The 26661-nt window shown below is 41.8% G+C and overlaps 3 protein-coding genes across 7 annotated transcripts in view; 2 read left to right on the plus strand and 1 right to left on the minus strand.

Moving 5' to 3' along the window:
• Positions 1-278: 278 nt before the first annotated feature.
• On the minus strand, positions 279-17573 carry ubn2b (ubinuclein 2b). Of its 2 annotated transcripts, XM_066675085.1 has the most exons (16): positions 16902-17573; positions 13352-13468; positions 12692-12793; positions 12163-12294; positions 11757-11857; positions 10944-11433; positions 8074-8144; positions 6865-7101; positions 6625-6735; positions 6334-6474; positions 5651-5701; positions 5513-5555; positions 3944-5272; positions 2853-3045; positions 1606-1674; positions 279-1303 (listed from the first exon to the last, which is right to left on the minus strand). In XM_066675085.1, the coding sequence occupies exons 1-16, from the start codon at positions 17250-17252 to the stop codon at positions 1257-1259; spliced, it is 3585 nt and encodes a 1194-aa protein (XP_066531182.1). In that variant the 5' UTR covers positions 17253-17573; the 3' UTR covers positions 279-1256. The 2 variants fall into 2 exon arrangements, with proteins under 2 accessions (XP_066531182.1, XP_066531183.1); XM_066675086.1 differs by lacking the exon at positions 1606-1674.
• Positions 17574-22279: 4706 nt separating this feature from the next.
• LOC136700062 (trafficking protein particle complex subunit 5-like) lies at positions 22280-24581 on the plus strand. 2 transcript variants are annotated; one of them, XM_066675208.1, is made up of 3 exons: positions 22280-22412; positions 23406-23686; positions 23786-24581. In XM_066675208.1, the coding sequence occupies exons 2-3, from the start codon at positions 23417-23419 to the stop codon at positions 24080-24082; spliced, it is 567 nt and encodes a 188-aa protein (XP_066531305.1). In that variant the 5' UTR covers positions 22280-22412; positions 23406-23416; the 3' UTR covers positions 24083-24581. The 2 variants fall into 2 exon arrangements, with proteins under 2 accessions (XP_066531305.1, XP_066531307.1); XM_066675210.1 differs by lacking the exon at positions 22280-22412 and adding an exon at positions 22422-22489.
• Positions 24582-26073: 1492 nt separating this feature from the next.
• The window catches only part of mcoln1b (mucolipin TRP cation channel 1b), a 15655-nt gene continuing 15067 nt past the window's right edge, over positions 26074-26661 (plus strand). For 2 of the 3 annotated variants that reach the window (XM_066674528.1, XM_066674527.1), the window contains exon 1: positions 26074-26280. In XM_066674528.1, coding sequence (XP_066530625.1) covers positions 26235-26280 — 46 coding nt within the window. In that variant the 5' untranslated portion in view covers positions 26074-26234. Of the gene's footprint in view, positions 26281-26491; positions 26550-26661 lie in introns of those variants that run through there. The other variant, XM_066674530.1, reaches the window with a different exon arrangement.

Consider the following 26661-nt stretch of genomic DNA (forward strand, 5'->3'; position numbering starts at 1 on the left):
GATCTTAAATATATACAGGGGATCCTCGACTTACGACGTTGATCCGTTCCTACGTCGCGTCGTAAACCGATTTTCGGTGTAAGTCGGAACATACGTACATACTGTACGTAAATAACATACTGTAAGCACTTATCCTATCCTCACACCTATCCTCCTCGGTCCCGAGCTGCGTAACCGTGTATTCTTCCGCCGCGCACACTACACACGAAGTTCACGTTACGACGTTTACGACGCAAAACCACTTAAGTCGAAACAAGGCTTTATACAGGAAATGGGAGATGTGTCGTAACCACGAAACATCGTAACTCTGGACTGACGTAGCCCGAGGACCTCCTTTGTATATATTTCGTTTTATTTTGGCTCTAAATGTGTTGGAATATTTCCTTCCACTTATTAAACTGATACTCATGCTTTTACAACAGTACCCCCTCCCAATCATCTCTTAAAGTACCTTCAAGACCCCTCACTAGCGTTTGTTTCATGAGGGGGTCAACAGAGGGTAGCAGAATCACTTGGCTTACCTGTTTGAAATGGGGCTTTAAAAAACATCAATCACACTTAACCCTGAAGGGAAAGGGGAAGATGGCATGCACACCTCCGCATCACAATCCTGAAAAGACTAAGAAAGTTACTGGGACTAACTAATGCTTTTTATTTAGCTAGTGTGGAGTTCAGCTTAAGTAGACAAATTTTGAAAATTCAAGTACAATACAAATTCACCCCCCTCCCCTAAAGTCCCCGCTTTCATTTGGATATAAAATAATTTTTTGTTCAACAGGGGCTTATTATAATTCCACCGGGAACAGCACCAGAGAGACACTGACCTACACCTGAGAGAGGGAGGGATGAATTCATTCGCTCACTCACTCATTCACTAGCTACTGCATTCAGAATTCACTCAGTGGTTCAGAAATCTGTCAACACAAAAAAATCCACTCAATCCAGAGTGTGTACATTTACATACACAAGTTTCCCTCCCTGTCCACAGTGATTAAGGTCTGTCTGTGTAAACATTAGCAAAAGAAAGGAAAAAAAAAAGACACATCCATTCCAATGACAATATTATTAATTCTGAATGTCAATATTTAAAAAAAAAAAAAAATTGATCCATTCTTATTGGGTAAGCCAGCAGTCCATGCATATGTGGATGGGCCCCTTTGTTATGTCCATTTCAATATGAAAGCCACCCATATTCTTGCATGATCAGAGTGTCAGATCTGAGCTTTCCTCTACAGTCCAACAGATCCAGGGTGTTGTCATAGTGTCTTCCTCTTCACATCTCCGCCCTGGCTTTGAGTGACATCTATAACAGGAAGTTTACATTAGATTAACAGATTAATAATAACAGGGGAAAAAAAGAAACCTACAATATGAGGGTTGATGATAGGAAAGGGATGAGGTGGGGAATTAACACTTAACGTTTAGGACACACCCAACAGAGGGTCTAGAATCGACTATAGCTCGGTAGACATGACATGCAACCATCACCAGAGGAACACAAAGGAAAGCCACCAGGCAGGCAGTGATAGAGGGACTGGGGCAGGGCATAGTGGACATGTAGAGAAAGGGAACAAGGGAGCGACGGAGGGGAGGGCCACAGTTTACCTGAGAAAGCGAGTTGCAAGTGAGGAGGCAGAGCAGCCTGAGCACCTGACATGAGACCCTTTAACAAATCTGAGGAAGGACGGACAGACAGATGGAGAGAAAGAGAGAGATAGAGCAAGAAGAACAGGGTAGACATTGGAGAAGCAGGTAAAAGTGATGAATAAGGACAGATTAGGTGGGGGAAGGGGAAGGAAAACAGACCAGAAAAGGGAGTAAAGAGCATTTAAGGCAGAACAAGGGAATGATGAAAAAGATAAAACAAGTGAGTAGTGAAGAAAGAAAAGACAAGAAGAAAGGGAAAAGATATAGAAAGCAACGAGACAAAGGGGAAAGAAAATGATTGAACAAAAAAAATATATATGATGAAAAGTACAAACAAGCTAGCAGCAGGTTCAAAAACACTACATGAATGAACAGTAGCACAAGAGACATGTCAAAGACACGACACACAGTGTCATACAATGTCTTAAATGCAGTGACTTGAGTATAGTGTGTGTTGAATGTGGCCAAGATTGACTCCAGAAAACAGGGCACCATGAAAGATGTATTAGAATCAGACTACAACAAACTTTTCTTCCATTTCATAGCCTGTTAATCACCAGAGAACATGAAAAGCACACATTGTGTGATTGACCCTATGTTCTCACGAGTCGCACGTGATGCCCCGTGTCTCTTATGGGTGAGTTCAGGGCCCCTCCTGACATCACTTGTCAGCTTGATTCGAGGGGAGGGCCAAGACCATCGCCTGCTAGAAAATGACAACTATTTCTGCTTGTTTTAAGCATATGCATAGCTTATCAATAAGTGCTCATCACTGAATTAAATCATGAATCTTCTTAATCAGGCATCCCAGAACTAGGAGGATAATCCCTAGTAAGGCCTTGAGGCGTTATGTGGAATTTATTGCTGTGAAACAGACCTGCTATGTATCTTTTTTGGTTGTGAGACTTGGAGCTCTGTCAAAACAAGGGGATGTCATGTTATAAGTAGTGGAGGTCATCTCTAGAGTATTAACCAGGAGCCAACACAGGCAACTGCTAATGGAGCAACATCATGCTTCTTCACTTGGGTCTCCACAGCATCGGAAAGGTCTTTCTTTATGCAGTGCTACCTGATGTTACTTCACCAAGGTTCTACTTTCTAGGACAGGAGTCTTCTCCTGTCATACCCAGGACACCAACTAATGCCAATCAAAACTGTTTCATGACTCAATTGAACTCTATTGTGTGAGAGAGACTTATACTCACTGGGGGGTAGACTGTATCCTGAGCTGGTGGGGTTAGAGTTGGCTCCTGCAGCAGTAGCTGTGGGAGCTGGGAGGTTGAGCAGACCAGGGAACTGGAACGGCAGAGAAACGGGCACCAGCCCTCCCAGCATTCCAAAACCTAGCGGCAAGTTTGGGGCCCCTGAACCCAGCAGAGCCCCACTAGATGACGACACCTGCAGACAAAAAAAAAATTATATATATATATATATATCTGTGACAGGATGGGAAGATGTCATCATGGCTAATAATAGATGTAAAATTAAACCAATTAGATATTTTCAACTGAACAATGGCAACAGGACCTAGCTTCACTGTACAGGAAAACCAATGCTGCTTTATTTAGTGTCTCATTCATACTTGACATGGAAGGCACATGAATATATGTTCATATAGGAACCAATATACGTTTGGTAACTAGTAGTCTAAGGATGTAAACAGACAAGTCTGCAAATTTGGTTTAGGAAATTATCTAGTAGTCTCTGGCTCATGGAGTGGCTTCACACAAAGAATGCGACAGTTGTGGCCCATGTCCTGGATACGTCTGTGTGCGGTGGCTCTTGAAGCACAGACTCCAGCAGCAGTCCACTCCTTGTGAATCTCCCACAAATTTTTTTAGTGGACAGTCCTTTCAAGGCTGTGGTTATCCCTGTTGCTTTTGCACCTTTTCTACCACATTTTCCTTCCATTCAACTTTCCATTAATATACTTGGATACAGTAGGGTGTCAATGACTGCCTTCTGGACATCTGTCAAGTCAGCAATCTCCCCATGATTGTGTAGCTTACTGAACCAGACTAAGGGACCATAAGGGCTTAGTAAATCTTAATAGGTGTTTTGTGTTGATTATTCTAATTTTCTGAGATGACTTTTAGGTTTTCATTGGCTGTAAGCCATAATCATTCATTAAAAATAAATGCTTGAAAAAGATCACTCTGTTTGTAATTAATCTATAGATAGATCTAAAGACAAAAAGACTAAACTTCAGTCTTTCTGTAGAAAAAATACACACTATGAAGATTGTTGTTTGTGAAACATACCCTATACTATGTGACCTCACAGATGTAATCTTTACCTGTGGTAGCTGAGGAGCTGATGCTGAAGAAACTGATGCCATCGTCTTAGTTGCCTGATTAGCCACACCCGCGGGCCTTTGTCGCTGTCCGTGATTGGCTGAGCCAGTTGCGGGCGATGCGTTTGTTGGTGTGGGCTTGGTAATGGAGGAGGGAGTGTTTGTGAGGCTTCCGCTGTTCACCTGAGAGGAATTCTTCTGCTGCCCTACTGGGGCATTGTAATTAGCCCCAACACCTGAGAACCCCGCGTGAAACCCTGGGGATTTAGACGTGTATTGATGCACATTGGATAATGTAGGCGTTCTAAGGGAGGGGGAGGCAGAAGGAGAGCTGGTAGCCACGCTGGCGGTTGCTACCCGAGGCGTAAGTTTAAGGATGGGGGAGTTAGAGCTGTGTGGGGATTTAGTGAGAGTGGCCTGCATTGGGGTGATGAAGTTGGACTGTTGATGCTGTGGTTTTGGCTGAGCGGGGGATGGGGAGGGGGTTGGACGTGGGGACTCATGTGGGGCATTTTTGGACTGTAATGTATGTAAGGCCTGTGGCGTTTTGCCAGCGAGGAGCAAAGAGGATGGAGATGAAGTGGAAGAAGGTGTAGATGTAGGGTGCACAGAAGGTCGAGACTGGGTTAAGCTTACATCACTGATTCTACTGCTATTATTATTGCTGGGCTTGGGGTGGCTTGGAGGTGTGACCATGGGCAATTTGCCCGAAGGTGAGTTGAAACCTTTGTGAGGAGGGTGAAGCGGTGAAGCAGTGGGCGGTGGCCTTGGTTTTGGTGGAGATGGTGTGACAGGCATGCTCAGCTTGTTGCCAATGGCAACAGCAGGTCGCTGAGCAGTCATTAGGGAATGTCTCTGCACCTGAGACAAGCCACCCGCTCCAACCTTCACCCCTACTAATCCCTCACTCCTGACAGCAGCGGAAGAAGAGACTGCTACAGAGGAAGGACGAGAGATGGAGGGAGAAGAGGATGAGACAAAGTGAGGACTGCTAGTGGGCAGCTTCACAGCAGCAGTGGGTACAGATGGGACAGTAGTGGTGCTGGTCTTTTTGGGAAGTGGAGTTGTGGAAGTGTGGGGAACCATGGAGCCTGTGGGTTTAGGGGCCTCGGGGGAAGCTGGGCTGTCGGACTGAATAAGTCCCTTAGCAGCGCTGCTGAGCAAAGCCAGAGCCTGAGAAATGGAGTCAAGAGATGGTGCTCCACCGAGATCCTCATCCAGAGAGTCTGAAAGGCAGATGGGCTCAGAAGGTGACAGCGGCCTGGGGAGATGGCCAGGCTGCTGCACAACGCTCTCCACAGATGCTGATGGCTGCTGGACACAACCACCCTCCTGAAGCAATGGGGAGACAGACACCAGCGTAAATGCTAACTGTATTTCTCAACACATCCATAAAATATCATCAGTTTAAAATAAAATTGTGAACAGATCTAAAGTGCCCCCCCAAAAAGGAATTTACAAAATCCATTCAGGACGTAGTCAGTTCAGAATTTCTGTCTATTTGAGATAAAAGCCAGGAAGATGAAGAGTGCAAGTGCCATTTCCTCCCTTGCACGATTAAAAACAACTTACTTTTGGTTTGACCTTTGGAGTGGGGATAATCTTCTTCTTCATCCTGATACAAAAACATGAACAGATTAACAGTTTTGTTCTTAACCTGCATGAGTAACCACAAACAATCAGTGTCTTAGGTGTATCGCGTCAACTCACGTGTTTCCTGTAAGGTGACCGTGGGCCACGCGACTCTCTTTAATCAGCATCCTGAAAACAGCATACAACAGGAAGTGAGTACTTCAAATAGTATGACTCCAGGACCGCAGAGAAATGCTGTAAATATGTAGGTTACTTCTATATAGATGTAGACAATAAAATGAAGAAAGGAAGGGAGTTCTAATACTGGCTTCTTTCACTGACAGCATTAGGGATGTTTGAATGCATTAAAACATAGTGAATTAAATTAATAATAATAAGGCAAGGAGCAGCATAGGATAACACAGTCCAACATATTCATTTCATGCACCCTCAGCTTCCAACAGTAGTCTAATTACTCGATTATGCATGCAAAGTTACCAACTTTCCTTTGTTCATATTTTGTTCAAAATAATATGAGAACATCAAATTAAGAGTTTTGATTATCATAACAGAACATGGAATGAGATTAACATTAGACCATGACATAGTCAGTTGCTTTCCCGGCTACAACAGGTACAAAATAATACCGTTTATGGAAAGATTCTGCCAAATCGGCTGTAAAAACTACTGGAAAATTCAGAACTGGTATCCCAGGACATTTCATCTGTAAGCTACAGCATCTAGCTTAGTAGAAGAAGCCTCCAACCATGGTGAACTTCAAAACTTCTCTCTCTCACACACTCTCAACCACACACTCTAACCTGGCCTGCATCCAGCCTTTAGGCCAGAGGGGTTTCACTTCAGTCTCCATAAAGGCCTTGAGGTAGTCTTCAGGAGAAGGAGAATTCTGGCCAGCTTCATAACAGCCCAGCTTCACTCGGACCAGATTACACAGCAGAGTCCTGCGCAAACATGCAAAAAATGTGTCATTTTGACCTTGTGATGGTAAACCACAGTGACATTTCTGGAGGTTAGGACAACAATCTCCCACGTTTCCCCCATCTACCTTTTGGTAATCAAAGAAATAAACTGATTAAACATTTAGGTTTTACCTGAGTTTGTCGTCCCACACAAACTTCTTCCGTGGTCCCATCACCCGTTTACCCGGTTTCTCCTCGTCTTCATCCTCTGAACCATTCCTCTCCCCATCTTCTGACATCTGCCTAGAAAGCACAAAAACAAAACTGCATTAAATTGTTGGCTTGATTTAGGTTTCAGCAATACTGAATAAAATATGCTAAAAATAGGGTTATTGGGTGAGCAATTTAAAATATATATATTTGCGCCCTTACTTGGCCACTTTGGCCATGCAGTCCATGTTGTAGCGAGCGATCTGCTCAGGCATCGCGCTGCAGACGGCCAGTTTGAGTTTGAGCAGCGGGTTCTTCAGCCGGTCGTCCTGCACGTTCAGACTCAGCTTTTTCATTCGCTTCAGTAGAGCTTCTTTATTACAAGGAACAAAGGCCTCCAGGTGGGAGTAGACAGCAGAACGCACCTCAGACGGCTGCTCCTGGACCTGCAACTCGATACTACAGCCACAGAGACACAAACAGGAGAGTGAAAAATATTCTTATTACTCTTATTTCTTATTGTTATTACTTGATTATTGATATAATTTATGTCACTGTTAAATAAAATAACATTTTGACATTTCACAGCACATAAAAATGCATCAAGATATTTTATTTTCGAGGTTTAATATTGAACAGAGTTGAATCACTCATCCAAGAACCACTTACCCAATGTCAGTACCTGACATCGACATTCAAACCCTATTTAATTTTCATAGCAATCTTCTAGTGCAAACCCCAGAAGACTACAGGCTGCTACTTCAACAAAGCTGTTACTACGAATAATGTTAATATCAAAATAAATATTGGGCGAGCTGGGGTTTGCAAACATGCCATATTTAGACTGCTGTGCTAGACTGTCAATACTCTAAAGGTTTCTTAAGTGCTTTACAAGCAAACATAAGTTTGGAAAAGGTGGGGTAAAGAGAATGTCAGCTACACATAGATAAAGACGGCACAGGCACAGACTAGCACAGGCTAGCTACATTTATACAAAAGCAGTCAAACCAGCTTTCTCTTCTTTTACATATTCAAACTATAATCTAAACACATTAATACAGTCACCTGTAAAATACGGGATGCCCTTGGACAAAATAAACATTAAAACATCCTGTTTCTGCACGTTTAATGCAGTATAACAATACAAATCATACTGTATAACTGCTTTTCCATTAGTTTTAAAAACATCTTAAATATGCCCTTTAAAATGTTGGTTCCTTGTAAGGGAAGTCATAACTTAGTTTCACTTACGCTTAAATTATCAAGCCTTTTGTAGACCAATGTACAAGTAACAAGGTTTAAAAATATACAGATAAATGTACAGGCTGTTAAACAATGTGACTGGATAAAGATCAGACAAACACGAGGTAAATGAATCCGTTTGGTCCCCGCATGTGGTCAGAGAGCAGAGAGATAAAAACAAAAACTCACTCTAGAAGGATGTTGTTCATGTCCAGCGTAAAGAACTTTTTCCTTCCCTCCATGTCGAACTGTCGAGACGCCTTAAAAAACAGAAACACAAACAAATTAAAGTCTTCTGAAAAGTTCTAAACAAAGCTACTGGAGGAGGAATTATCAACCATTTAAATTTGTTTAATCAAAATGTTAGAAAAATGGCTTTTCTCAGATACATATGGTATTACAACAGATCAACTAACTAAGTACCACACAAAAACCCCTAAAGACAGAGTCTGGTGCTGATGTGTTTCTTCTGAACCATATAGGCCTACAAATTGGACATTTTTCAAAGTTTATCCACCCTCCAGGCTCCAATTGTTCAATTCAAAATATGTACAGGGGGTCCTCGACTTACGACGTTGATCCGTTCCTACGTTGCATCGTAAACCGATTTTCGGTGCAGGTCGGATCATACGTATATACTTCACGTAAATAACATACTGTAAGCACTTATCCTACAATGCGACAGGGGTGACGCCGTCCTCCTCGGTCCTGAGCCGCGTAACCGTGTATTCTTCCACCGCGCACACTAAACACGAAGTTCACGTTACGACGTTTACGTTACGTTACGACGTTTACGACGCAAAACCACTCAAGTCGAAACAAGGCTTTATACAGTAAATGGGAGATGTGTCGTAACCACGAAACATCGTAACTCGGGACTGACGTAACCCAAAGACTTCCTGTATCTCCATTTTTGACTATTTTTAATTTACCACATAATTTGAACACAGCAGTTGTTCTTCACACAGTGTGGAAATTTCATGACGAAAAGGACCAGTAGAATTGCTCCAAAAATACTTAGAATATAATAATTTTGCCTTTACATTCACTGAAAGTTAAGGGTTTTTTCATTCTCCTGTAAAGTTACCCCACCGCGACCTGAACTGGATGAGCAGTTACAGATAATAAATGAATGAATGAATGTAAATTTACCATTTTGGGGTATGGATAGTGACAAAAATATCCAAATGCATGAGGATGAGAAAGACATCAACAGGAGGCAGAGAGGGAAAATGTAACACTTGATGTCAATATCACAGGTTCAACTTCATGGCAAGACTATTTCAAGGCGTTTATTCACCCTCCTGAAGAACCGCTCTATTGATATCTGGCTAGTGACTCTCTCTTTTCTTCGTTATAGAGAGTGAGTGTAACAATCCATTGCCTTATGAACAGTCCTTACTAAAACATCTAACAAGTTGACATGGATGAATCATATCACACTACCCATAAATTAACAAAGAAATCTTCCTAAAAGCCCTTTATTTTACCACAACAATAATCCTAATCCCACTAGCGCCTCTATGTGAAATACGATGCTAGCACCAAGCTAATGTACTGTGTATTCACTGTCCCTCATTGGGGTTACAGCAGCCCTCTTAGCTTTTGAAATGCAATTTGAGATTTGGTCCGTCTCTCAACTGCACAGCTAAACAAAAGCACTCGCTCAGCTTCAACTGAAGGTCATTCAACAGTCAAAACCACAGCCAAACCAATGTTTCTCTTTATGTAAACATCCGCCAGTTTAATAGTTAACCTAATATTTCTGGTATATTTTAAGTGACGTTTTTCTACCTCCTTAAAATACTTCTCCCACCTCCGAGCACAACTTTTTGTCTGTTCACTCTCCTTTCCTCCTCTCCTTCACCATCATTCCTCTCCACCTGCTTTTATTTCCTTTCATCATCCTCCATTAATCAACTATTCTCGCTAACAGCCTTTACCTGAATGGAGAAACCCATAAGACACCGTGCTCTGACACACATTCAATCTGATGACTAGAAGTATTATTATTACACCACCTATTATTTCTATTGGTGTGTTAAAAAAAGAACATGATTATGAACGCTCCAGATTTAGACCCCACTTACACTGAAATTTAACTTCAAAAGAATACAGTGCCCTCACTTTCAACTTTTAACGTAGGACCTGTTATAAATTCTCATCGGATTTCTGATGATATCTCGTACACCTACTACACAGGTGCAGTCTGTGGGTTTTTCTTACAATTCCCAACCTGCCTTTCAAGGGAAAAAGGACAGTAATAGGACCGCGAAGATCTGGTGTTGTGTGTGTTTGTAAGCTATGTTTTGGTGACCAAAAATACAAGTTTGCTCTAGTTTGATTAGACCTCCTTAAAGTGAAAATACCCAATTCAGAAGAATCATAACAAGGTCAAAACTTTAGTTGAAATTATTAAAACTGCCAAATAAGTGCTAGCCTCTTACTTAACCCTTCCATGATCACCCTGTAAATAACCGTAGTTAGACGAGTGCTGGGTGCTAAAAAGGGCTGGTGTCTGCAGAGCAGTCCCAGAAACAGACCACTTACGACTAAAAATAAACGCAAGACATGATAGTTATTCCACCTAACCTCAAACAGAGATCAGTGGAAAGATTCACCACCATGAGGCAAAATAAACATCTTTCCTTTGGCGGGATCAAAAACTAATTAAAGCATGATGCAGCACTTCAATCAAAAGGCCTTTTACCTTCAACATAATTATCATGACTGTGTAATTTGTCTTAGCATAGGCTGTATACTTCACAGGCTGGAGAACTGTCATTTCAGCTCAGTGTTGTCCATGTGCACGCCTTCATGTCATTACATAGTTACAACTCAGGTCAGGGTTCTTCACTTATGTTCCTGGAAGGTCGAATTCCAGTCGAGTTTATTTAAAAATAAACATATCGTTAAATTCGGTGGCGATCAGACTATGGGTTTCTCCCACAACACAGCAGTTGCAAACCTTTCATTGGTGCAACTGTTAATAGATGATGTTTTGAGTGGAAGCTAAATCATATTAAACAAACGTATATAAGAATATTCTCTTCACATACCGCTCGCAAGTCCTCTATACGTTTGATGAGAGGAGCGGGTAGGCCGTCTGGTAATAGAGGAGGAGGCATGAGACCAGTCCTCTGCACCCGGCTGGCGGCGCCTCCTCTCTGAACTCCAATGCTGCCGTTCTCGCTCTGGCCTGGACTGGAGGGCTCCTGAGTGTCCAGAAGCCCAAAGTCCAGATCGCCCATTAGGTCCTGCAACATCTCGTTGTCATTGGCCGAACCCAGCAGCGACATTACGGCTGGATCGTTGGTGAGGTCAGCCATAGAAAGGTCATTGCCTGGCACGACAGAATTGGAGTTGAGTAGGGTCCTGTTGGCGCTCTGGGGTCCACGCTGCAGTTTAAGGGGTCCTGCAGCCACAGGGTTCTTTTTCCTCAACTCTTCTTTCTCGCGAGTGAAGCGTCGGATCATGGCCGCCAGCGAGAGAGAATCCTTCATTAGCTTCTTTCTCTTCTTTTTCTCAGGCCGGTTAAGAGCCGACACCCTGTGAGGTAGAGGACAGTGAGTGTGTTATTTCATGATAAAAATCGAAAGCATGTCTCAGTGCAGGAGTTTCAAGTAAAGCTAGATAACTTAAACCCAACATGAGTTCTATCCAAAAGGACCAGCCTTTCCTTCTCCCATTATCTCCTACTGAAAAGGCTTCACTCTTGGTTGACCACAAAACCACATGACCATGTGCTAACCTGTCTAAACACAGCAATGCACTGCTGCAAAATGCTTCAGATGAAACAGCTGCCATAATAACTCCTAATGTTTTCTGCAGTGCTCTGTAGAATCAGAATGGATGTGTGTTTTTAAACTCACCCTGGCTTTGGTACTTTATTCTTTCTGGGTTTCTTCTCCTCTAAAGATCCATCTTTCTTCTTTCGTTTCTTAATCACTCGTTCATCGCCATCCTTCAGTTTCTAGAGGCAAACAAAACAGAAATTAACCTAGGAATAATAATCTTAAATAACAACACTGCTGGGTAAAGAAAATCCCTCCACTGCATACACAATTAAGTTATAGAAAAAGCACCCCCATGTTTGGCACATTTTTGTGTTCTCTACTTATCAGACCATGTGCAGATAGTTTAAGCTGAATCGAGTATGCTAGACGATTAAAACTAAAAAACATGCAGTGTGTGGGACCACCAGCACTGGGATAAGGACGCCCTGTTTAACAGCCTGATCAGAGACGTTTAAAACAAACACAAAAGTGCTGTGAGAACCTTGAAGTGGTTTCCATCTTTGCTGCCTGCCTCATCCTCAGACTCAGATGCAGGTCTGAACTGCAAGGTGCCCGTGTTGATGTAGAAACCTCCGAATTTAGTGGTAAGGGAGGCAGGCACAAGCTCATCATACTGCAGGGACAAAGGACAGGGTTCACTTTTTAAAAATGAAGTTAGGGACATTTAGAGTGTTAATACAAATAAAAAGCCTCCCCACCCCAATTGTAACACATTGCTTTAATTATTTAGACCGCACAGGATTGATGTTCGTTTAACCATGAAGGCAGCCTGTGCAACAAAACACATAAGAAATTAAGGTTTGGTGTTTTCCACTCAACAAGTATTGCTAGCTTGTCTTCCCTTTTACCAAAAACCAAGCTAGACCGTAAAGTTGGGATAGTCATTTCTTTTACCCACATAGTGATTAGTGCTGTAGCCAGTCTCAGCTTTCAAACAACGCTTAATTGTAATAAGATCTACTGAATTGATCTGTCATCCAGTCATGAAGATTAAATCAAGCCATACTCACAGCTTCTGAGTTATCAATGAACGGATCTGTCTCGTCATAGCCATAACCAATGTCAATAAGGTCCTGCATGCGGTCTTTCTTCTTCTTTCTCCCAGTGTTGCCCTGTCACAGCATCACAACACATCAAACAAAGGTATCCATATGTAGAACTTAAATAAATCACATGCATGACCATATGAATATTTCCACCGTATATATCTTGCTAAACTATTATTGCAGAAGGCTGCAATATGCAATGAGGTTTCTAACCATTAAATGTGTGCTGCAAGTCTCCTAATCAATCACAGTTCCAGTTCAGTGATATTTTTGACATTTTGATGAATCAAAGTATACATTTAATGCAACAAATTTCAGTCAAAATAATGTCAGACGACTTTACAACACAACAAAGTGTTACAATGGAGTTACAGACTGTGCGTCTGTCTGTTTACATATTATAATAATAATAACCCAAACAGTGTTTCTCTAAATATTCTGCCTATATTCTCAGAATTATACTGAACGTATTTACTGAGATTATTCTCAGAATTATGACTTAATTCTCTGAACCTTTTTTTCCCCTCAATGCTGTGGTCCTAAAATCATGTCGTACAGTGTTGATTCAACAACGCATAAAACAGCACAGCACTGAATCTCATATTACAATGAAGAACTACTTACATATTTACTCTCAAATTTCTTAGCCAGGGCTTCAACTTCTCGTCTCTCTCGGTCTTCGTCTGCAAATGGGTCATTTGGGTCCAGGGCAGGGGTGAGCCCTTGAGGAACTTTCCTGGCCTTTGGAGACAAAATAAAGAAGAACAATAGTGTAAACAGACACACAGACTGAAGACAAAAAAAGTATTCCTGACCGACAAATATTTAAAGGCTAAGCAGCAGCTCTATGAAAGTGTCAAACAAATAAATACAGTGGAGTTTGAGTTCCTAACTTGTGTTTATTGATAGTCAGAAAACATGTTATTTCTTACTAATTCAAGGAATAAGGTTTAAAAGACCCCCCCCCCCAACGGTGTTGGGAAACTCTAATAGGCATCTTGCCTGTGACGTAGATGGTGGACAACAACTCTAGAAGTTGCACTTAATTTAATGCAAAATGATGAAAAGGTGTGTTGTTTTTGGCTGCAATCATTCAATGTACAGTGGGACATCTGTGAACAAATGGCCCAAAGATCCCAAAATATCCAGAAAATGGACTACATTTGTCCACTTTAAACGGGCACTTTGGAAAGGACCATCCGCTCACTCCGTTATCTGTAGCTCATTTCACTGGCGCTTTTCCAACAATATGGGCATGTAAGGACACCAACGAAAGGTGTTCAAGAGCCTCTGTAACATGGAGGTAAACAGGGTAAGGACACTCACATTTACAAGAATAACGGTACCTCTACATTTGAGTTTAGCTTATTGCTAGGCTATTGTCATGAATAATGTTGGTTATTTAGCTAGATACTGTCATAACAGTCAGTCATAACGGTGTTTTACCGCAGCGTTGTTCAGCTGTTGTCCACCAGTGACGTCACGGTTGCGTTCAAGATGCTACTTTCATTTTAATATATACTTATATATGTCAGTAACTAAAATAATGTGAAATATTCATGGAGGTCCATTAAGTGGTGCTTAGCCTTTAAAAAAATGCTCATAAACAGACCAGCAATCCCACATAACTAATGCAGCTTGACACACAAGTCTCCCACCACAAATTACGTAGGGCTGCACAACATGTCACTAGGTGATCATTATCAAGATGTCAGCCTTCAGAATGCATAAAGTAAAACCTGCTATATGCAAATAAGCATTTTGGCTAGTCACTCAATGGTTTATTCTGTCACAGAGAATCCAGATCATTTGCAAACACACCCTGGGTGTTTAGAGCAATTAAGGCTTTCACATAAAGCCAGAAATATTATCATCTTTATAATCATCATCATCACCCTCATCATCATTATCTTTGCCTCTTAATCCATTTCAGAGTCGTGGTAGCAGCAGGGCAAGCACATTCATTTTGTACATCGCAACTTCCACCCGCTCCACCGTTCCCAGGCCAACCATGAGATCTAATCCCTCCAGAGTGTTCTGGGTCTATCCTGGGGCCTCCTCCCCGTTGGCCAAACCTGGTATACCTCCAGTGAGGTAACTGTGCTACTGAAAGATATTATCATGTCTATATTGTGCGGCCTAAATTGGAGAGGCATCTTGCCAAAGTAGAACAAGTCTTCCTAACAAACTTCTCCTCATCGCAATTGATTATCTGTGTTTCCCAGTCCAATTAAAAGGCTGGACTTACTAGTACTAAACATTTCAGTAAGCTCGATAACTAGAAAACCTTATAAGCAACTATTCTACCTCCTAACAACAAAGGAAAAAATTACCATGCTGGTTTAGTATGCTAACATAGGCTTTCAAATTTACAAAAGAACTATAAATAACAGGTCTAGACCCCAACTTACTCTTGGAACATTCACGCAATGCAAATACTGGTATTTAACATTAGACGACAAACCTGAAATCGTCAGACATTTACTGATCTGGTGAGGGTCTGTTAGAGCAAAGCGACACAAATCTTAACAGACACTGGTCAAGCAGGTAAACAGATACCACGCCTGCCTATTATACGACCATATAGACAATTTAAGCCAGTGTTTTTGTGATGTGAAGCAAAACAACATTGGATTAAGAGGCTAGATTATGTTCTGAATGAGACAATACAGGACAATACATTGCTGCAGAATAAAGCTCATTTACAAACAAAAATCCAAGAAAGTGAGGACAGTGTGAAATGCTAATAAAAATGGAAATGCGATTGGCACCAACCTATCCAGTTTTCAGTGGGAGAATGTCTTGGACTGCAGAGCGGTCACTGAAACATCTCCACTCATGAATGACTTAGCCATGATTTTGTAACACATGCAGATTTTGGCTAGGCATTGTTGTGTTCAAATAAGCAGTGATGCCCCTGAAAAGACACTGTCTATAGCACGTGTAAGTTGTTATCAACTATAGAAAGCACACAACAGCAACTGACCCATGTGCCCTAATACACCCCCATACAAACCCCATTCTGAGAAGGTGACGGTGTTTCTGAACACTATTGACACACTTACTTTTTATTTTTTAACTGTACATAGGTTATTCTGTTTGTGAAAGTACTGCCAATCATATTTAGTGATATCCATCACAGAAACAGGTTTGAATACAGTGCCATCTGAGGGATCAAAGGTCATGCTTTCAGGTCTAGTTTGTGGACTTGCCCTATACAAACAGGGAATCCTCTGGACTCCCCTAGACAATCTGAATGATAATACGCTCTGTAGTGTGTGAAATACCTGGCAGGCCGTCACTGAGCCTTTTTGTTCTTAATAAAGTGTTAGATTACAATCATACATTTATCCAAACAATTCCTTAAATAATTCCTGTTCCAATTTTTTTCCCCAAAGTGTTTCAGGCCTTAATTACAGAATAAAATAAGCATTTGATTTCTGGACTTTGTATTTGTTTTCCTTTGTATCAAAATCACTTTTTCACCAAGTAAAAAGATATATATAAAAGTAAAAAAATATATAAACAAACAGTAGTATATACAGGATATTACATGCTTATAAATCAGGTATAAAGTTTTAAAGACTGCACATTACAGAGCAGATATAATCGATAATTTGTATACAACATTGTTTTCCCTCCAATTACGGTGAATGCAGCAAAAACTAAATAAATGAAATAGTTGTGTGTTTGTACCTAATGCAAATTAAAGACGAGTGGCCAAACTTTTACAACTGCATGTGAGACATTTAGTCAGAGCAACAACAGCCAGCCTTAAAGGTACAGGACAATGATTACTGTGACAGACTGTGAAAGAGCAGGACCCTTCTAGACGTGTTCTTAAGATGGAAGAAGGCAGTCTTATCCACATTCTTTATAGGGCAGTCAAATGATAGTGTAGGATGGAAAAAATGACACCGAGATTATGAGCCTGGGCCGAGAAGGATGTGATAAAAACTGTGATATACCGTGTCTCCTGTCTAACTTTCTTTCGGGTGGCTGAAGAAGTAACTCGTATCTCCTCAAATGTGTTATTGTTGAACGTTTGTGAACGTCTAGGTCACCCGTATGAGCCGCACACACAAACACTCACACGTTCCCATATGGAACATATAGGAAACACCGTAAAACACAGATGGACAGTCGTGTGCAAAGGTAATTTAGAGTGTCTCACTCTGGCCTGTTGTAGGAGCTCGCTGTAGCTGAACTCAGCAGATCTGTGCTCGTTCGGCTCGGACAGAGACACGCTGAGTCTCACGGTGGGCTCCGGGTCCACGGACCGTCCTCCAACCTGTCCGTCCTCGCCTCCGCCACCTCTGCCAGCCCCGGGGCCGGACCCCGGCCCAGCCCCGGCCACGGGGGCTCCGTCCCGCGGGAGATGAGGTGGATGAGGGTGAGGAAGATGATGGTGATGATGATGATGAGGGTTGATTTCACCTTCCTCCTCCCGTCGCCGCTTCTTCGGTTCCGGAGCAGTGCTGTACGAAGCCAGAGTCACGAAGGGCACTTTTCTGGGGTCGGCCATTGGACGGATGTCCGCTCTGGCCCTCGGGTGGTCTCACTCGTGCCCCTCAAACTCTCTCTAAAGTAACGTTAACTAAAGCGGGCGGGCGGCCGAACGGCAGCCGTTAGCAGCGCGCGGCTAACTCCCCGACCCCACGAACACGCAGCCAACTCCCGGAGTTCACAACACCGAAAAACTCCCGCCCTCAGCTCCGCCGCGGGCCTCCTAGCTCTCTCTCCGGGATGAACGCGGCCGAAAAGCTCAGTCTTTCTTGGCCTCCATGACACCGAGGGCTCTAGCAGCATCCGCGGTGGCCATTTTATCAGCGCTCTACGGGTTTATTCTGCTGCTGCCGTGGGTCACCGCGCCTGCGCACAGGACATGAGTTGTTCACCAGAGAGTTGGCTCCGTTAGTCGGCTCCTGGACTCGACTCGTTTTGTTTGGTGAGCGAACGAACCGATTCACACTGAAAATCCGACTCGTCCTCGTTCCACTTGGCCTCCCTCGTATTGCCTGTACACCCATATGTACATTGTAATGTACCACTAATTATTTTAATCATACTACGGGTGACACACCGATACTTATCGATACTGGTGTCGTCATTTAGAGAGCAGTGCAGTATTGTCAGTGTTATTCCAGGTACCTACATAATTGTTCTGTGTTGTGCCGTATTTTTCACGTTTCCCAACTTCCCAGTAAACAAGGAACGTCCCTGGACGTTCAAAATAGGTCTAAAAGTACATATTTTAAACGTCAATGGACGTCTAAAATTCATCTTAATAAGTTAGTTAAGTGGTGACCAATCAATAACGTCAGTGGACGTCCAAAACGCGTTTTATACAAGTAATTTATTTCGGGACCAATTAATAACGTCAATGGACGTCCAAAATACGTCTAATAGTCGTCTTTTCAATGTCTGTCTTTTCAACTTTCATTTTCAACCTTCAGAGAACATTGATTAGACGGCAGTCATTACGTTATTTCAACGTTGAATCAACGGCTAATTGTTTACTGGGTTAATGCTTCCTTCTCACAAAAGGCCTGTTCCATTTTTTTACCCCCTAACTACAGTCTGTTGTGACATTACTGAACAGTGAACAACAGTCACATATGCCCTCAAAATGTCAAACAGGTTTGCTAAGCAGTCTTTATAAGGCTTTTTCCAAATTAGCCCATAAAGTAAAAGAGTCGTTTGACCATTTCCTTTTTTCCTCTTCTTCTTTTGACTAGCCCTTCTTGCCTGTTCAGTTTTTTTCAGTGGAGAATGGTTCACTGCAAGGGCTCAGTTATAAACCTGAAAACATTTACTCAGCTCTGACGAAGGAATGGATTTCAGCTGTGATTCAAACAAACGTTCTAATGGTTTTATTTGTTAAAGGCGTATTGCTAAGGTTTTGGGTTTAGGCATCACTGAACTGGGGACTGATGTACACTTCCGTGAAGGCCACATTAAATGCATAAAGGGGGCGCTCATGAACATCTCTACAGGGAAAATGAAGAACATGTGGCAGACTAGAGCCTTGCACGTATAAAGGACTGACACAAACAAAGGGTGCATGAGTTATGGGACAGGACTGAACATTCTGTCCTGGTTTTCTCCATCTACGAGAGGTATTCTTCAACACACAGCCCATAGTCAAGCTTGTGAGGATATTAGAAATAAATAAACCCAAACAAAATTAAAAGACTTTGAATATCCTCTTCTGGCTGTCATCAACACTTGTTTTCACTAGTTTAGTCTTTCTTTGTCATGTTTCTGGTTAGATTTGTTTTTCCATTGATTGTTGATGGTTGAAGTAACATCCCATAATTCATCAAATAACTATCAACACCTACTTTTATAGGTTGGTGTGCCTGTGTATTCTCTGTAACTCAACTAAAAGAGAGACTACGGTTTAACATAAAAGTAAAAGACGTCGAGCAAACGATTCTGACAACAAAACGATGGCAGTGTTTCTGAATGAGAAGAGGTTTTGGAGGCGTAAGAGTCGATTCTTCTTGGTGAACTGAGTTGATTGACCCGATTCACAAAGAAGAGCCGAGTACCCATCAACAGCGCGCGGAGCCTGAGCCCAGCGGAAATTGAGGAAACGAAAGGAGGGAGAAAATGCACCAATCAGAGAACAGACCGCTATTTAGAGCCCGCCCACTTGTTATTTTTGTTAAGTTATTTGCATTTAATATTTTAAATATTTGTGTAAGGCATATATACAATAAAAACTATATATATACAAATGTTATGATCAGGTTGGATTTCTTGATTCATATGTGAACTTTTTTAAGTGAAAACAATTTTTCCAATGTACTCTCAAGCCCCAGTGGCTGTCTGTCACAGAAACATGATGGATTTTTGTGTAATGCTATCTGAGGGGTCAGAGGTCACACATATTTAACCCTGGTTCAGGTCTGATTTCCTGAATTTTTTCACAAAAGTAGTTATTGTACATGGTGAAATGCCAAAATTCTACTGACAGACAGTGAGCTATGACCCATCTTTGCCTGAAAAGACTGAGCCTTTGTTGAATTCTCCTGTTATACCTTGTATATTCAACTGCTTTAGTGGAAGGTTTTATAACAACTTAACATGGATTTCGAATGAAGATTTAAAAGTTATGCTGATAACAATAGAGATATATTTGTCACAAGCTGTTTATAACACAAGAGAAATAGTGCAAAAACCAACAACCTTGTATTAAAACCTTCATGTAGGAGATGTATAGCTTATAGAGCAGTTTCTGACATTTCAAGTGATGGTTGTGACATCCCAGTAAACATTTAGCCGTTGATTCAACGTTGAAATAACGTAATGACTGCTGTCTAATCAACGTTCTCTTAAGGTTGAAAATGAAAGTTGAAAAGACGTCCAAACACAGACATTGAAAAGACGACTATTAGACGTATTTTGGACGTCCACTGACGTTATTAATTGGTCCCGAAATAAATTACTCGTATAAAACGCTTTTTGGACGTCCACTGACGTTATCGATTGGTCACCACTTAACTAACTTATTAAGATGGATTTTGGACGTCTATTGACATTTAAAATATGTCCTTGACGGACAGACAACTTTTAGACGTATTTTGAACGTCCAGGGACGTTCCTTGTTTACTGGGATAAGTATGGTCAAGTCTACTCTAAAAGTACTAGTCCTAATTGAATTTAATGTGCCCTGCTGCACTATTTCAACCAATTACACAGCAGTGTGGCGTTTGAAAGACTGTAGCTCATTCCAGGCTCTGTTTATGCCTTGTGCTCTGTGAATTTTCTATCTTAAGAAAAGGTAAATGTGTCCGGGCCCAGAATTTCAATGCTCTTGTTATTGAACTAAAACCTCTGTGTTGTGGTTGAGTTTGCCTGACCTATCCTTTAAAGCAGCTTGCTGTATGTCTGCATAGAGAGGCAGGAAGAATAAATGCAGGGCGGTAAAACCCACACATCTGGCAGGCAGTCTGGCTTTTCCATCATTGCTTTGTACTCCTACACAAACACAAGTGGGTCAGAAACTGTGAATTCTGCATGTCAATAATGAGTATCTAATAGATGGTGGAGGATAAAACATTTAAACTTCTGTGGTAGTCCCTCGGGTGGAAAGAGTGGGATGCCACCCACAAGTCTGCACTGTCTCTTTTGAATTCTATACTGCACTGAAACTGAAAACATATAGCAGTGTGTTACAGTGTGAGTGTCCAAATCCAGCCATTGTTTTATAAATTAGTGTTTTTCATGCTCTGTCACAGGAATTAGTAAAGGTAAGCACATTATGAATTGGATTAGCAGAATTCAAATCCTGTAATTGTGTTTGTGTGCCTCAGGCCTTAATTTTGACACACTGCAATTACATCATATTATTGTATATCGACATCACAGTCTGAATCCATACGTTATGTAACTGAAATGGAAGTGTATACAGCGGCCCTTTAAAAGTGTTTTCTTGTCATCTGAACAAATCCATTCTTGTCTACCTACAGCAATCTGATATTCCACCAGCTTTAATTTCTAATTCTCCAATTTTTATACATTATGAAATAGTCTTTGTACTGGATGTGCCAGAAATACCGTAATAATCCTCATTCAATATGGCGCCCTCCATGTGGGATTCCCACCCTCTGAAGCAAATAATGATTCATTCAGAAACAACAGAGCAATATAATCCTTCATCTCATGTGATCTGCACTTTATAGATAATTAATGAAAAATGCTTTACGTCATTTTTATATCTTTGTTCATTTTTGGTGGGAAATGGCTTAATCTTTTAACTGAAACGTCCATAAAAATGGTTCATGAGTAGAATTCATTCATTCATTCATTATCTGTAACCCTTATCCAGTTCAGGGTCGCGGTGGTTCCAGAGCCAGGCGCAAGGCAGGAACACACCCTGGAGGTGGCGCCAGTCCTTCACAGGGCAACACACACTCACTCACACCTACGGACACTTTTGTGTCGCCAATCCACCTACCAACGTGTGTTTTTGGACTGTGGGAGGAAACCGGAGCACCCGGAGGAAACCCACGCAGACACAGGGAGAACACACCATGCTCCTCACAGACAGTCACCCGGAGGAAACCCACGCAGACACAGGGAGAACACACCACGCTCCTCACAGACAGTCACCCGGAGGAAACCCACGCGGACACAGGGAGAACACACCACGCTCCTCACAGACAGTCACCCGGAGGAAACCCACGCGGACACAGGGAAAATACACCACGCTCCTCACAGACAGTCACCCGGAGGAAACCCACACGGACACAGGGAGAATACACCACACTCCTCACAGACAGTCACCCGGAGCTGGAATCCAACCCACGACCTCCAGGTCCAAAAACATGTACATATAAGGAATATAACAGAATGTATTAGGAGCATTTTTCTCTTATTACACATTTATTTCCATAATACATAGTTGTGGAAAAGAAAAATCATAGGAGTGTGGTGTGTGCCTAATTCAGTACTTTGTATTTAGCCAGATCTCTTTACCCATGTTTGATTTAAGGAAATGATTGTTTGGAATCGACTCCATGGCCTCCCGTTACTTGCTGTAGACACCTTTCAAGAATCGAACAGACCTGAACAAAGGGAGTTTCTCCACCAGTACTGCAGAGGGCGACGTGTTCATGTTTCAGGACCTGAGTCGCACACAAGCCGGTGAAGAAGAGCTATGCACAGAGGATAACAAGTGAGTTTTGTTTTTGTTTGTTGTATCCTGAAGATAGAACGTACTCAAAGCCAGATAACAAAGGATTTAATCCACAAGTACTGTTTGTTATTTACTGGACCGAGGCGCTAATTCATGGCTAACCTTTCTGAGAGGTTCTTGGACAATACGGAAGAACGCTCAAGTTTCTGCTTGATAAAATAATTAAAATAGAAATAAATATTGTGGAGATGGGAACTAGAACTCTGAAGAGATGTATTTTACCCCTTTTAATATTATTAAATTTGCAAAGTAGGCAGTAAATCCATGGCTGAGCGTTACCACTTTGAAACGGCAGTGTACAAAATATAGTCAGATTCAGAAAACCAAGGTTTAATTTGTCATAAACCTAAAAAAAAAAAAAAAAAAAAAAGGAGGGGGCCCCAGTAAACAAGGAACGTGCCTGGACGTTCAAAATAGGTCTAAAAGTAGTCTGTCCGTCAAGGACATATTTTAAACGTCAATGGACGTCCAAAACCCATCTTAATAAGTTAGTTAAGTGGTGACCAATCGATAACGTCAGTGGACGTCCAAAATACGTCTAATAGTCCTCTTTTCAATGTCTGTGTTTGGACGTCTTTTCAACTTAAGAGAACGTTGAATAGACGGCAGTCAATACGTTATTTCAACGTTGAATCAACGGCTAAATGTTTACTGGGTCGCTTTTAACTATGTATTTAACTATGTTAAATATGTTTCACTCATTTACATTACAAAAAACACTGTTTCCATTAATAACAATGTACACAACATTTATGCAGTATCCCAAATCCCCTTATAGTGGTTTATAAATTCAACAATAAAAAATGAAACATTATTGAGTACTATTTGGGTGTATAATCTGATGTGTCATCACCAACATTAGCAGGCAGCCATTTGGGTTTTAGCCTTGGTGTTCAAGACTCAACTCACTATTTAATTAAAGTAGTTTATAATTTATTAATAGCAGCTAACCTCCAAATGTTGTTTCTTCAGCTGTCACCAAAATGGACGTGAGCTTCACTAAAGGAAAATCAGCTATATTAGATAGGCCACTGTCTCGACCCAAGACCGAGGTCAGCTTGAGTGCCTTTGCCTTCCTATTTTCTGAAATGGTTCAGTACTGCCAGAGTCGAGTTTATTCAGTGTCTGAGCTACAGGCACGGCTGGCGGACATGGGTCAAAGCGTTGGTGCCAGTCTGCTGGATGTCCTGGTGCTCCGGGAGAAGAATGGCAAAAGAGAGAACAAAGTGCTCAACATCCTTCTCTTCATCAAGGTCTGTCTTTGTTTAGTTTTTATTTGTAGATACGTTAACGACTATTCATTTAATTTTGTTTTTCCTTATTCAAATGGATTTATCTTTTCTTTTCTATAGGTTTCTGTCTGGAAAGCTCTGTTTGGTAAGGAGGCAGACAAGCTAGAGCAGGCAAATGATGATGACAAAACATACTACATCATTGAGAAAGAGCCGGTGGTCAATGCCTTTATATCTGTACCCAAAGAGAACAGCACACTGAACTGTGCTGCGTTTACTGCTGGGGTAGTGGAGGCTATCCTCACCCACAGCGGCTTCCCAGCCAAAGTAACGGCACATTGGCACAAAGGCACCACGCTGATGATCAAGTTCAACGAATCAGTCATCTCCCGAGACAAGCAACTGGATGGCAGATAGAGGTGCAATGGAGCTTAAGGATTATTTTTATAAATGTAATTTTGTGATTTACAGCTCCTGGGGCCAAGTGGCATGGCTCTATATTATTGGAACTTCATGGACTACTCTTTTACTAAACCTGCGCCTCATGCTTATTGATTATTATGGCCAAAATGTATATTTTTCAGTTTTCATTAATAGAATTATCCGTTTTTTCTTTGTTATTAAATTGTACATTTACAAAGCAAAATATGTATGTTTTTTTACTGGTCTTTTCATTATTAAATGTTAACACACTGCAGGAAAACTACAGCTTTCACTTGAAAATGGACAGTGATCATTTGTATTAAAAATCCACAAAATTAAGAAGTAGCCAAAGGTAAATGGATATCTGTGCTGCCGCATGAACTATGCTCTGCTGCTTGTCCAAACGCCCAGATCTATTCCCTAGGTTAATATTCAGTAATGTACTCTGTCTCAGGGACTGACCTGTAGCATTATCTATCAGCAAGCAAATAAAATGTCTGATTACATTCTGCAGTATGTGTGGTGTGTTCTCCCTGTGTCTGCGTGGGTTTCCTCCGGGTGACTGTCTGTGAGGAGTGTGGTGTGTTCTCCCTGTGTCTGCGTGGGTTTCCTCCGGGTGACTGTCTGTGAGGAGTGTGGTGTGTTCTCCCTGTGTCTGCGTGGGTGTCCTCCGGGTGACTGTCTGTGAGGAGTGTGGTGTGTTCTCCCTGTGTCTGCGTGGGTTTCCTCCGGGTCACTGTCTGTGAAGAGTGTGGTGTGTTCTCCCTGTGTCTGCGTGGGTTTCCGCCGGGTTCTCCAGTTTCCTCCCACAGTCCAAAAACACATGTTGCTAGGTGGATTGGTGACTCAAAAGTGTCTGTGAGTGTGTCGCCCTGTGAAGGACTGAGAGAGTAATATGTTAAAGATTAACATCATTGTTCATAATTTAAGGTGTTCTCTTTAAGAATAGAAGCATATTTGTCATAGGCATAGGAGTTTCTTCCTGACAAACTCTCTTGGCTGCCCTCTACTACCTCCTCATTTACATAGTGATCTCTGCACCAGACACTTTGGTGTCCATCAATCCAGTGTACTGCCTGTGCCAAGACGAATTCCTCTCTGACCGAGCTGAAGAGGTGCCGGAGCTTGTACTCATTCAATGCTACTGAGGCTGCATGGCTAGCCCAGCTTTCTGTGGTGTAGCTGTTTATCCTGCACTCAAAGTCTTCAGCTATAGACTTGGAGGCTTCATAGATGAGCAGGGTCTTGATAGGATGATTTCCAGGGTCCCCCAGAGAACACGCCCGCAGGAAACCCACGCAGACACAGGGAGAACACACCACACTCCTCACAGACAGTCACCCGGAGGAAACCCATGCAGACACAGGGAGAACACACCACACTCCTCACAGACAGTCACCCGGAGCGGTACTTGAACCCATAATCTCCAGGTCCCTGGAACTGTGTGACCACTACCTGTTGTGCCATCGTGTTGCCCCTTTTCAGATTTAGTTTATTTATTTATTTATTTTCTTTGAAGCTCTTTAATATTTCAGACTGAGCAAGTAGTAGATTTAAAATTAAGTGGGACACATTTCTCCAAAAGTAAATAAAGTAAATGTACATATTGGAAGAACACAATAAATGGATAGTGTTAAATTTTCTGGGTAAATGGTAAATTGTGTGTAGGAGCTTGCAGTTTTGAAACAGCTACAGTCCTTTCAAATGTATAGCGCTGAATGTAAACATATCACTCGCTACCTCAAATAGCTCCCTATGAAGTGCACTATGTAGGTTATGAATAATCGACATCCATACGAAAATATTCCATTATTTGAGGAATATTGAGCTGTTTATATACAACGGTACCTCCTTAGGCGGAGTTTTGTGCTCTATTTTGCTGTACAAGCTATAATCTTATGACCTATACAGTGCACTCTGTAGGGAGCTTGGAACCATTTGAGACACCCTCGGATCGTCACGTGACCACGCAGGAAGCTCTGTGTTTGTGGTGCGCTTCTTCGTGTTGTTTTGACATCTCCGGTATTATGTCAGTGAAATTACTACAGAAACGGCAGTTGGCCTCAGGTTTCACTTAAATCCTGTCGTTCTCAGCGTAAATTGATCGAAATTAATAACAGTTTCCGTAAGTTTATATGCCATTGTTATGGCAAGCTCCTTATCAAAACACCCAAGGGTTGAAGAGAGCTCAGGTTTGTTATTGCTAAAATTCCTTTTTATAAATGTTGCTTATTTCATGTTTGAGGTGAAGAAAAGAAGGAGATTAACAATGTTAGTAAAAATTAGAACAGTATCTATGTTTTCTGAAGAAAACACAGAAGCCTTTCTTGATGGTTGCCATTGTATCTCAAGTGGTTGCTAAGTGGGTGCTGTGACGTACCTAAGGTGTTTATAGGTGTTTGCTCTAGTACCCATGGTGGTTGCTGCGATTTTTGCTGTAGTATTTCAGGTGGATGTTAAGGTATTCCAAGTGGTTTTTATTGCTTTTGCAGTGGTATTTCAGTCAGTTGTTAAAGTGTCCCAGGTGGTTGCTAGGTTATTGTCAAAAGGGTGCTATGGTGTTCCTTATTGTT

This window comes from Hoplias malabaricus, chromosome 6 (assembly GCF_029633855.1).
Source record: "Hoplias malabaricus isolate fHopMal1 chromosome 6, fHopMal1.hap1, whole genome shotgun sequence".
NCBI lineage: Eukaryota > Metazoa > Chordata > Actinopteri > Characiformes > Erythrinidae > Hoplias > Hoplias malabaricus.

Bases quoted from the DNA above. Each gene is read 5' to 3' on its own strand.
- ubn2b (XM_066675085.1), bottom strand. From the start codon at position 17,252: ATGGCCGACCCCAGAAAAGTGCCCTTCGTGACTCTGGCTTCGTACAGC. The intron at 13,469-16,901 runs GTGAGACACTCT...TTGTCTCCAAAG, and splicing joins AGCTCCTACAACAGGCCAGA to GCCAGGAAAGTTCCTCAAGG. The intron at 12,794-13,351 runs GTAAGTAGTTCT...ATGCTGTGACAG, and splicing joins AGAAATTTGAGAGTAAATAT to GGCAACACTGGGAGAAAGAA.
- LOC136700062 (XM_066675208.1), top strand. From the start codon at position 23,417: ATGGACGTGAGCTTCACTAAAGGAAAATCAGCTATATTAGATAGGCCA. The intron at 23,687-23,785 runs GTCTGTCTTTGT...TCTTTTCTATAG, and splicing joins ACATCCTTCTCTTCATCAAG to GTTTCTGTCTGGAAAGCTCT.